Here is a 13,003-nt window from a genome sequence, read left to right on the forward strand (position 1 = left end):
CAAGGCACGATGCGCGCGTTGAAAAATTTCATTCACAAAAATAAATGTTTTATTAAAAGCTGCAGATCTGGTTGTGCCGCTGCGCCTCTTTCCCTGCTCGATCGCCGAGAGCTGCAGGTGGAGATTTTTCAGCCGAGGCCGCCACCACACATGACAAATTTTTCCTTATTTGAAAGCCAATCCAAGTCGCAGAGAGGCCGAAAAGAACAATTAAAATCTTTTCCAACTTGTCGTTGTCTTTCAACATGACTCTTTTCAAGGTTTTATATTATTAAACCATGCTTTGCGTTAATTTTGCAAAATTTTAACTCCAAAGATGCCATTTTGCATTTTTAGTTGTAGAACTTGGTAAAATTTGGAAAAATATTTTATTAATTTATTAATTTTCGCCCGAGTAACTTTTATTAATTCGGTGCGCTGAAAAGTTATCCAATTATTATTATTGTTGTGTTCAATCAAGATGATGGCCGGGTCTGAAGTCTGAGAAGAGGAACATTGATGGCTGATAAGGGAAATATCTCTGCGGTTATTATGAGTTTCAAGTTCTCTCTGAACGCACCACGTCGAGCGAGAGCAGAGATAAAACACAACTGGTCTTGGCCGCAATGAATCAAAAATCACGGCCGAGCAAAAAGCAATAAATAAATGTCAATACTTTGTTGAGAGAGGAAGGCCGAGAAGTGAGCAGGGCGGAAAAACTGCTGCACTCGACGTCCGCGATGAGTGATGCCTTCTCTTATATCGGTGTTCTGAAATCTTCCCTTAACTCCATCTTTTAATCCGCAAAAAAAAAATGCTTCATATTGAAAAACTTAATGGATGTAACAAAAATCAGCAGAAACGTAATAATTTAAAAAAAAAATCATAAAATTATCAAAGAAGAATATAAATATGATAAATATAACTGAGACATGCATATTTTTTGTTTAATTTTATTAAAATATTTCGAAGTACAGTATTTTTTTTTTATTTCATAAAACATATCAAACATATTTAATTTTTTATTCAATAAAATGTTTAATCTGTTGAAATTTCAGACTTTTATGAGACTTGTGTCATGTGAAATTAAAAAATAATATTTAAAATTTATTAAATTTAATTAAATTGAAACAAAAATATTTAATATATTTTTTTTTCAATCGCCTGACTACAAAATGCAAATTGCATTAGAAATCCCAAAAGGTTTTATATTGATTTAGTTATGATTCATTTTTAATTCGATGCAATGACAACAATGTAAGTCTTAGTGATATGGTGACGTTTTGTCCAACAATTACCTTTTTTTAATTAATTAGGTCAACAACTGAATGTAAACAATGTTTTTGTAACAATGTGGAAAAATAAACAACAATATAGCAAACACGCTTTTTTTTATTGTTATGTTGTTGTTTCTTATTTTTCAAATTGTAAAAATTCATATGTTGATATCAATCTATTTTTTTGAAAATTCATTTGAAAGACAGGGAATTTTTGGAAAAAGAACCAGCAAGAATATTCATGAAAAATATCATCTGTCTCAGTGAGCCTCAAAAAGGTAAAAGAAACACTTTTCCCTCCGCAATTGACATAACAACACTTTTGCTCGCTTCGTTTTCGCAGCCGTTGCGAGAAGAAGCTGCGAGATTAAAATATGGCAATAAAGTTTGTGTTCAGAAATGGGGCTGCCGCCATAAAACGCTAAGAGTCACTTCAGTCGAACTCATAAATTTGTTAATGCACACATTTCCAAACTGGAAAAATGCCTTTATAGCCCCAATTAATTTGGCACTCACGTCTCAATTTGCGGGCCTGCCGGTCTCAATTTTAGCACCAAAGCAGCCAAATTTTACAACTCAACAACATTATTTATGTATTTCGGCAGCGGCATGAGCACATCTCTCTCGTGCTCGGAGAGAAAAATTTCTCATTAATAGCCACAGGTCATTCACTTAGAGCCGTGGTTGAAAAATTGGAATCGCCCATTAAATTAATTGTGCGGGGCAGCAATAAAATGAATGCTGCCGAGCTAAGGGCACACAAGCGCTCTCCATTAGAGGCAATTTATTTGTTTATGAGATGTTTGCCACTTTTCAGGTTTTTTCCTCGCGCTCCCTTAGGTGGGATAATATAACAACCGTTTCTGCGCGCACGAGAAAACGTGAAGTTTTGATGGCTGCTGCTGCTGCTGCTGCTGCTGGGTGAAATGATCGCGTTATATGATTTCGTATGCAAGGTGCACAGTAGCTAACTGCCATAATAAAGTCCCGGCGCCAAACTGACGCGTGCTGCTGGCCACTTAAATATTTCGCGTGAAGCCTCCAGCAATTTTAATTCACATATCAGAGCAGAGAGAAAGAACAAGTTGTGCGCAGACTTATTCATACCAAAAGATGCTGCTGCTGATTCCGTCGCGCCGGTGAAAGAATCGAGCCCCGTATCTCAATTAAATGCCTCAAAATACATAATTATTCGTATATATACAAAATTTCCATCTGATTTTTCTGTGCAGAAAAAAATCTCTCCTTAATTTATACACGCATGTCTAAATACGCTACTTTTGCAGCCTCGGGGGACCATAACGAGTGTCCGCAGCACATTATAACGACGCGCGCTACTCTAGCTGCCGGTATAAGGAACACATTTCGAATAATATAATGAAAAAAAAACACAACTTGTGTTATGTATGTATATAGGGTGGCGCCTGTGACGTTTTGCTGGCGCGGTCGCTGGCGAATTTTGAAATCGTTCGAACGAGAACGCCCGACGAGGAAACGCATAACATTGGGTACCTTGTGGGTCACTTTGTAATCAGGTTATTGACCCCTTTTATAATAATTAAGGCCGATTGTTTTTTGGTGCATCGTCGTCAAGGACGACGGTGATGAGCTCAGTCTTAGTTTTATACCTCCGGAATCAAAAGAGAAATTTCGCTTTCAAATGACAAGCAAATGACCGAACTTATTAATTTCACGGGATTTTTTTTAAAAATAAATTTTTTGATTACCAAAATTTGGAATGAGAAATATGATGAACGTTTTCTCAAACCCTTGAGGCAATTCATAAGGAGGAATTTCATAAAAGTGGGATACGTGCGCTCACCTGTTCCAGGCAGGCATTAATTTTCTCACAATTGACTAACAGAGAGCTAAAGGGGGAACATTATGGGAAGATTTTGGGTTAAAACAAGGCAATATTTCATACCGAGAGCGGATTTTTAATATACCTGAAAAATATAGTAAAAAAGATGAATTTTGGTATCTGTTTCAATTACAATTTTTTCACGTTACGAATTCAAAACAGAACAAAATTTAAAAAAATGGCTAATTGCGGTGGGAAATTTAATTTGATTGATAAATTTTACGCAGCTGATTTGGGACAGAAAAATAATTAGCGTTATCAGCAAAAAAATTGATTTTGGTTATTTTACTGACTCATGCAAAACAAGTCCATAGTCCTTCCAACCGTTGGGTGGAGTTGTTGATATTTAACAAATTTTTAATAATAAAAAATATTTAAATAAGTGTAATAATTTTTTTAAAATTTGCTAAAAGCACCAAATCTTAACACATTTTTATTTAAATAATTTAGAATTAATAATAAATATGTTTTAGTAAAAATGAACTAAAAATACAAATTAATTTTAATAATAATTGAAAAGCAACAGCTTTGTTGTTGCATGGAAAGGCTGCTTTTCCGCTCTCATTGTCAGGTGCGATGGCATCCTTCGCCCTTAGGCTGTGCTCAGGGTTGGCGAGAGGGGAGGAGTGAAGGTGGATAGTCAGTCAGCTAGATAGTAGCACCATCGCTCGCTCCATCTCCTCCTACTCCGCGGGCTGGCTGCGGCTCTCGCTCGGGCTGGCCGCTCGCTCGCCCGCCAGTGTTCTCGGCGCAGCGCCAGTGGCCCCTACTGTCGCGTTTCCTACGCTCGCTCTCTCGCGTTTTTCTCCCTGCTGCTGGATTTTTTTCTCACGTGCGTCTGAAACTGCGCGGTGCCCACCATGAGGTGACCCGTGTGTGCCAGTGATGACCCTTGCTGGTGCCCGTGCATGTGTCATGTGCAGGATATTGCTGTTTGTCCGCCCATCGCGCTCAACCCACTCCGAGGAGATGACTGTTTTTTGCTCCTTGAAACTCAACAAGGATTTCGCCGTCCATCGTTTGATTTTTCAAGGTGAGTCGCGCTCGCATTTGCATTTTCTTCATTTATCCATTAATTTCATATGAAACGTGCGCGCGCGAGAGTGAGCGGTCCACTTTTGATATCGGCGCCGCCGAGCGCGGCGCGCGGAAAACTTACTGCGACGCAGTTATTTGTGCAACGAAAGGTGGTGCAATTACAATATTTTATATATAATAATTTATTATTATACTCGTGTAATTTCTCCGGCGAGTGACAGATGAGACGAGAAAGGTGTGGCCGCCCTGAAATAAATTATCAAAATTAATAGAATTTTTTTTCAAGTTCGGAAACTCGGGCGTCAAAATCTCCGAGGCAAAACGAGACAAAAAAATAATAAATCACGCGCTTACCTCGTGCGCTGAACAGAAATTAAAATAAAAAAGTGCCGAAAATGAGCTTGAGGCCGCCGAGAAACGTGAAGCGTGTGTGAATGCGCCGATTTTATCTGGGACATCCAGCAGCCGATTGAACTTTGGTCCTGTGAATTTGATACGTTTCACTTCCTTCACCGCTGATGGACACCTGAACGCAGGCAGAAATTTTCATTCCAGTGAGCACTTCCTCTCCCCCTTGCTGCGCAAATTGTCCTCTGGGCTGTCATTAGGAACCATCAAATGTGCGTAGTGACGTCACGCCAGAAGCAACCCTGCGGTAATCACCACTTATCTGGAATTTCGGCCCAGCCTTTTGCTGGAAATTACCAGCACAAAAGCATATAAAACGCCAGCGTGGCATCCAATTCCAATTAATTCCGAATCTGATTTTTAAATCCGTGAATCATGACAATCGAGGAAATGATTTTCCGATTTCACTTTTTTTTAATACTTTTTTTATAATTTTCGCTCCAAATCGGATTATTGTTTATTGGCTCAGTACACACATTCGGAAGAATTTAAGTGGCAAGCGTTGGGTAAACTCTCGCGCAGGCAGCAGCTTCTTCTTCTTCTTCTTCCACTAAATCTGTTATTTCTGTAAGGTTTCTTAAGAAAGGTGTGGCAAAATAAGCGTTATAAGTAGCCTGAGCTGCCTCTTCTCCCGTAGTGGAAATATTTTTCTCGCCTCTTTCTCGTTCAGTCAGTCCAGGCAGCGAGCGCCGTCGAGCGCATACGTATATAAAACAATATTACAGTTTATGGGCGAGGCCTCGAGAGCAAATTAAACGTTCACGAGTACACTTGAGATCTCGGCGGCGGCTCTCTCGAACTCATCCTGCACCAGAGCAGGAAAATATTCCTTCGGACTTTGAAATTTCTCTGTAAAAAACAGACAAGAACAAATTAGCCAAAATTATACCGCATTCCGCTGCACGTTCCGTCAAAACAACACCTGTCCGGCGCGCTTCTCAGTTAGATTCGGGCTAATCCGCTAATGATTGTTGGCGTGGACGTCCTGCTTTGCTGCGGCTATGGTGCGAAGAATGAATTCCTGCTTGACTCGCAGGGGCGTGTTTTGAAAGGCGAGCGAGCATTGACAGGCGGTGACAAAATAATTCCGAGAGTGTATCTTTGGCTCTTTTCAAAAGCGAACTGCTGCTGCTGCTGCTGAGCACGTGAGAACCGATAATGATTTTCCACCGCATAAGGCAGACTGCGTGGCGCATTCATTTCGTTATATTGTTGTGGACCACAACATCTGCTGCTCCATTGTGGATTATCTGCCGCGACGCATCTTTCTCTCTCCCTGCCTGCGCTTTTCGTGCAGCCTCCCTTTTTCTCTTCTTATGACTTAATCTTTCCTGTCCTGCTGAGCCTGAAACCTCTTAAAGCAGCCCCACAATGATCGGGGCGTGAGCTGATTGAGATGTGTATGTATTTAATTGTTGCGGAGGGAAGTTTGTTTGTTTTTAATGCTGTTAAGATGACGAATTGTTTCTCGGAAAAGACTAGCTGCGATTCGACGGAAGCCGCGATTGATAGTCTCCTCACGTTTCTGCACGTGACCCGCGCAGAGCAACCGGCCTCTTAATGTGAGCTTAATTATTTTAATGGCGTAGGTTTTTTGGCGCCAATACCATTTTGAGCCGGCTTTTAGCTGTTCGGAGAGGCAGGATTTTCGCCAATTTCCAAACATACGCAGAACTAGAAACGCTACCTTGGCATTCCTAAAAATTCAGTGTCGTAAAACCAAAGTACAAGATTTTCGAACGCATTTTGTCTTCGAGATTTTAAGAGCAGCCCCTCTGCTCTTCCCCAAAAGCTGCGCTTGGAGTTCATTACTTTTATAATACTCCTTTTCAGTAACAAGCTTTTCACCTGAGCTTCACAATGGGAGAGGTGATCTTTTTTTGCCCCAAAATCATACAGTCCTCGCTGACTGAGGGCTCTTCTTTATTGCGGCGTTTTATCGCCTTTTTTTTTCTTCGCTGATAAATGAAAAAGAGCACAAATTATATTTATACTACGGCGTTTATGGCAAAATATTAATTGGAATTTTGCATATACAAATTTATTTTAGAATGAATCACCAAAATTCTCAAAAGTCCACGTGTTTTGAAACTCGCATGCACACTTTTGTTTGACCTAGTCTAGATTCAGTGAATCAAAAAGCATTCAAATATTTGTAAATTGGTGTTCACAAGTGTTTATTATTGCGCTCTATAGCAGGAAAATCCAAACTCGGATTAATATGGAAATGTCAAACATAAATCACTTTCAAAAGCGAACGTGATTTCTAAATGGCTTAAAGAGACTTTGTAAAATGCCTCTGGTGCACCTAATTAGCGTAATTGCGTTCAATTTTGAAGTGTAATCAAGCTCGCTTAGCGCTAAACGCTGTGCAAATAGAATTTTAAACGGCATGTTGCCTCTCGGTGAACGTTTATATTCAAATTGTAACGTGGTGTACAACGCGATATTATAATTTCGCAGCCGCGAGCTGTGCAAATGTGGGCACATTTACCGATTGTGATATAGCACATTGTTTAATCTCACAATCAGTTTTGATTTTTATTGGAGGCTACCAGTCCGAAAAAATTACAAACTCTTTGATTTAAAAATATATTAATTTTTTTTTTGAAATAATAATAATTTAATAATTTCTTAACAGATCAAATTTTAATCAGCTGTTTTTATGCACCAATATTTGGAGCCTGTATAATAATTAATTTCTATTATTTACAGATATTTTTCCTATCCTTTCCGTGATTAAACTAAATTTAAAAGGTTAATAATAATAAATATTTTTTGTATTTTTTATTATTTATATTTGCATATAGGATTCCTTTATTCGGGCAAAATAATTTCATCATTCCAGTCGATACAAATCTGACACAATCCAATAAATACGTCATAATTTAGGCCCCATTTTTTTCTTTATTAAAAAAAACTATTAAGGAAAATTTGAATAAATATTTTACATAAAATGTGCGTGGGAATGAGTCGCACCGATTGAAATGAAGAGATGTGCTCTTTCTTTCTTTCTACTCAAAGAGATAAAAGACCAGAAACCCCAATGGCACGCGGAGTGAGAGAGATGTGTGGTGAGCGAGCGTTCTCCGACGCGCAGAGAGCATTTGAACTTATTACACAACCCGCCCTAGGCGCTGCATATGGGGATATAAAATTACCTTTTTAAAAAGCACGGGCATCGATATGGTGTGGTGTGTGTGGTAATTCTTCGTAAGAGCCCCGACACACACCCGAGAGTTGGTCCGTTCGGTGCTGGGCATATTTAGCGTCCTCCACAGGCCGGTCGACCGGCCGGCCGGCGTCATTATTATATCTTCTTTTTAGCCACCTTTATGGGGGCCTGAAAGCATCACCAAATTATATGTTGTTACTGCAGGCAGCTCCATTTTTTTTCTCCAGTTTCTACGTCTCTCTCTCTCTCCTCGATATAGTCCTCTCGTTCTATCCGCGCGCAGACGTCGTATTTTTCCAGCTCGTCATTATTAAAGCGCGGCTCCGCAGGCTTTCATCTCTAACAAATATTAAATCCGCGCGCGGCGGCGGCGGCGACCGCCTCCTCCTTCGCAGACCTCCCGTATTTGAAACTCTGCAATTTTCTCTCCCCGCGCCGGTTTTCTTTTTGCGAGCTGTAATTAAATTGTCTGCTTAATGTTTTTAACGTGAACCGCGCCGTTGCGGTCGATTTGTTCACCGATTCGGCGGAAGGAAACCGACGATATGGGAAAAAGATTCGTTCCGCGAATGCTAATGGCAGACACAGTTCCAACAATTTGAAAATTACCATCCGCATTTAACTTGGTTTTTTTATTTAATGAAAAAAGGATTGTCTTAATTAATAAGTATTTTTATTCTAAATAAAAAGAAGCGGTCTAAGTATGTTGAATAAAAATTTTACGCCGGGCGCACCTCTCTTTTCTTTGTAGCTAAAATAAATAATGCCCCTTGTTCTTTGCGTGCCTCCTTATAATGTGTATTAAATATCAATACACGGATGGGCGGGCAAATATTACACGTCCACGTCGAGGCAGAAGGAATTCGCGATGAGATGCTGATAAATTTATTATAAAAAATTACACCAAGCCAACCAGGTGTGCAAGTGCGCGCCGCTGGAGTTAAAAAGACCCATGCAGAGAGAAGAGGGAGAAGCAGATTCGCCGCTCATTTTCTGCTGCTTCATAATGTATCATGAGCAAATCTCTCTCTCGCAGTCTTTTTAATAAAAAAAAAAATGTGATGTGTACAAGACGTACATGGTGTCGTCATGAAACAAGGGGGTTGGTGGGGACCGTCTCGCGGCATTTGCTTATCCACGCACTCACTCACACACCTGAGAATAAATACATAGAGCTTGACATCGACCTCCTCTCTGAAAAGATCTCTTCGCGCACACCTGTTCGAGTAAACACTGCTTTATGTGCTTTCCTACACTCGAACATATTTATTTACTGCTTCTACATACATCCAAAGCTGCTGTGGCTTTTCAATTTTTTTTCCACGGCGTCACATAATGGAGGATTGAAAAGTCGCCTAATTTGTTTTTTGTTTGCTGAAGTGTTGAATTTCAAAAGTGAATTTGCACCGCAACGCTGACGTGGAGCTGCAGAGAGAGAAATCTGCTGATCTTAAACAGGAATCTCGCGTGTACAATTGGTATTGATCTTTGTTATAAATAGAATCCATATGCAAATTAAGTCACGTCCTAAGAAATTTAATGTGTAACATATTAGAAAATTGTTTTAAAATTTTGAACAGAGTTTATAAAATTTATTAACTTTGATTTTAATTGATAAATCATGGGAAAATTTCTGAAGCTGTTTAAAATTTAGACCTGGATTCCGTGCTACGTAAAAAAATCTAAGTGAATAATTCATTGAATCGAATTAAAACTCTTAATGTAATAATATAATTTTAAATTATTAATTGTGAAGTTTGGAAAAAATTTCAAATTTTTTATTGTTTCATTCACTTCTAATGATTTTTTCCAAATCATTTTATTTATTTATTTTTTTTCCATTGTTTAATACACTCAAGATTACTACTGATGCAATAAACTCCATGCTCTTTAATTGATCCACTTAATCGGCTCGGATAAAAATAATTACTTGGGTTGCATCGTTTATACAAGTGCATCTCTATAGGCGCCGCAAGAGACAGGTTTGCAGCATTTTTTTTCAGTGCATTATTAATTAGCTGCGACTCGTAAAGGTTACAAGAGTTGTGTGTATGGATGATGAAAGTGAGAGGCGAGGGAAATTTTCCAATTCTCTTGTGGCAAGCCCTGCGGCTCGATTTTTTTTTATAGCTCACTTGAATAGATTTATATAAATTTATGCAAAAATGTCGTTATTCAAAATGCAAAAGGACCAACCGGGTGCGGGAAAAAAATAACAAAACTCAGCGCCGCATCTGGGCGAGCAAAAAAGTGCGCGTGTAATATGTGCGGTTGCATCGAACACGAGTTGGGGGCACTTATTTTGTATGTGTGTACTTTAACAATTAAGGCACGGACCGGTTGGTCTCCTTTGATTGTTGTACGGAAGGCTCTCTTCTTGTTCATCCTCTTTTGATGCTTAATGAGTGAACACCTGCTAAGAGGCTGCACGTACATGTACTTTTCTCAGGCAAAACCGCCAAGCATCTCAAATTGTAAATAATGGAGCGCACGTTCCACTCTCAACACGCTCTTTTTCTTTTTTCTCGTAATACGGTCTGCCTGCGTCGATTATATTTGCTTTGCCATGAAAATTTCCAGCTTCAGCGTCAAAATGGAAAATCGCTGCACGGCGACCTGGATAATATTATGTGGGGAAAAAGAGAGGTGCTGTTGTTGTCAACGAACGAGCGGCGGTGTGTAACCCTACCCCGGCTCAATCTCGCAGAGGAAAACAAAGAGAAGCCTCTGAGTATTTGCATGCAGCTCCAATTTACTGCAACTAAGCCTCTTACGACGAATCGTTGAAGAGTCAAAGCACTTCTGCTGAGCGGTATTTTGCAACTTGTGCCCGCGCTAATAATCATAAATATACAAAGTGCTTCTCGCCTGGCGCTCAAAAATATTGTGCGAGATAATTATTTTGCTGCAAACAAAACAAAATCATCTGCTTATTTTGTACAAAGTTTTTATTCAAAAATTAAAAATTTATTAAACTTTGAAATTAAACTATTAAAATTTAAAAGAAAAAATGAACGAATCAAAAATTAACTAATATGATTACAACCTGTATTAGTTTTTTTTTTATTCATAATCACTAGAAACTAAGGTTTCTGAATAATTTTGAGAAAATAGAAACTATAATATAACAGTCCATTGATTTTTTTGTAAAACTGAATATATTCTACTTAAATCATGTTTTGCTGAGAAATTTGTCCATGCTATTATTCTATTTTGATTTCCATTTGAAGCAGTCTGCGAATTCCGAGACGGAAAATGTCCGACATTCCGCAAATCGCGTGTGCGCGGCGCACTCGTTTGACGCGCTCGTCACACAAAGCACTTTGGCGAACGTGTCAAGAAACCCGACCGACGGCCTCTTCTGTTTTTCAATGAATGGAATTTCGATTCATGCCTGCCGGAAAACAGCACGCACGGCACAATACATAATATGAGCGTCATTAAAAAAGCGGCGCAGACAAAATTTGCTCTTCTTATTATAAAAAAATATACCGCGGCGGAAGCGCGACTGAAACTATAATAGAAAATCTATATTTGTTTTTTACCGTGCAGAGGGGCTGCTCAAAATGAGACGCCGGGAAAAGACGAATGAATGATGTTTATTGGAAAAGACAACAAACATACATTGTTTAAACACAGGTGTATTCTTGACCAAATTAATTGATTGATAAATTAACAAAAGTTAAAGAATTCTCATATTTGTTAAAATTAGATTGAAGTTAAAAATTTTAATTGCCGGCGGTGATTTTGTCTCGTTAATTTCAAATTCTGATAAAAATATATAGCTTCTTCTTTTTTTTTAATTCAATTTCGTGGAAAGCGAAACTTGTTTGGAAGATCAGCGTCCTGTGTGACTAAATATAATTTTCTCGGCCGTTGGTCCAATGTGAGTCAGTCAGGGCCGTCGATAAAAAGCGGCGGTGATGAGGTGTTGGAAAATCGCCTTTCAGGTATTATTCGTCTCGGTTGTCTCCCCAGGCCGCGCCTTTCCTTGATTGAAAACCAACTAAAAAAGAGAAACAAAGAGCGAGGCTGTGTCGTAGGAGGGGCCAACTAAGTAAAAAAGCACACAGGCATGCTGATGAAATAAAATTCTCTCTCTCTATATGCAGAGTGAGCCGCGGAGATTCCATTCCTCCTCGGCCAGAGCTCTCTGGCGGCCGAGGGTGCCTCTGCGCCAACGACGCTCTCAGCACAGACAGACTGCCCGTCCAGACCAGGAGTGTAAACTCCCGGTGCAGACTGCATGGCGCCTCGGCTTTGCGTAGGCGCCGCCGACAGCAAACAGCTGTCTTTATCTTTCGCCTCGCGAGCACGTTTCTTTCCTCCTCGCAACTTGTAATGCTTTTTGTTATTTTATTTAAAATACATTTTTATAATTTATTTAATAATTTTTGTATTAATTTCTTTTGCAGGAGTGTGACGACCATGCGCGGAGGTTGCGTTGTGATGTTGCTGGTGGTCACCATGATACTGCCCAGCTCCTCTGTCTCCACTGCGGACGACAACACAGCTCGCTTGGTCAAAGGGGTCGAGGAGAGCCTGCTCAAGATGTTCAGCCTGAGCAAACGGCCGAGGCCGGACAGATCCAAAGTGGTCGTTCCAGAAGCGCTCATTCAACTCTACCGCCTACAGACTGGACTCGAACTCGACACCACGTCGCTCAACGTGCCAGGCAAGAGAACGGGATCGGCCAACACGGTTAGAAGTTTCACTCATAAAGGTGAGGAAAGAATAAACCGACGCCAGTTTTTCGTTCAGTGCTCAAAAATGACGAACAAAATGAGATTTTCTTTTTTATTTGAGTTAACTCTGAAGAATCTCATTGCAAATTGTTTCAGCGAACATTTTTTTATGAAAAAAAGTTTCCAGATTGCACCAAAATAATTTATGTGATAATTATTGGTTTATTAAGTTTTAATAGAAATATATTTTTTTACCTTCTTTAACCGAGTCCACAAGAAAGCCATTAACTATGGTTAATTTGTAAAAGATACATCTTTACATGTAAATTTTAAATTCTAGTAAATTTTTAAACAAAAGTAATTTTACTAATCTTAATAAAAGTAAATTCTAATAATATTTTAAATTAAAACTAGAAACTTCTAATTTTAAAAGGTCTTATCATTGAAATGAAATGAAGATTTGGCATGTTATAAATATAAAGGAAGGAAATCAGCATTTAAAATTTTACATAACCGCATGAATCAGATCATTTGTATTTTACAGCTTTTATAGCCTTTTCCTCAAGTTGAGAGTGAAAAC

At 39.1% G+C, this 13,003-nt stretch overlaps 1 protein-coding gene across 3 annotated transcripts in view; it reads left to right on the forward strand.

The window, feature by feature from the left end:
• Positions 1–13,003, forward strand: part of LOC132202629 (protein decapentaplegic) — a 32,681-nt gene that overhangs the window by 17,338 nt on the left and 2,340 nt on the right. Inside the window, exons 1-2 of one of the 3 annotated variants that reach the window (XM_059629643.1) lie at positions 3,729–4,150; positions 12,154–12,461. In XM_059629643.1, coding sequence (XP_059485626.1) covers positions 4,026–4,150; positions 12,154–12,461 — 433 coding nt within the window. In that variant the 5' untranslated portion in view covers positions 3,729–4,025. Of the gene's footprint in view, positions 1–3,728; positions 4,151–11,846; positions 12,077–12,153; positions 12,462–13,003 lie in introns of those variants that run through there. The other 2 variants (XM_059629644.1, XM_059629645.1) reach the window with 2 other exon arrangements.

Source organism: Neocloeon triangulifer, unplaced genomic scaffold (assembly GCF_031216515.1).
Source record: "Neocloeon triangulifer isolate White Clay Creek 2 clone unplaced genomic scaffold, ASM3121651v1 ptg000015l, whole genome shotgun sequence".
Classification (NCBI taxonomy): domain Eukaryota; kingdom Metazoa; phylum Arthropoda; class Insecta; order Ephemeroptera; family Baetidae; genus Neocloeon; species Neocloeon triangulifer.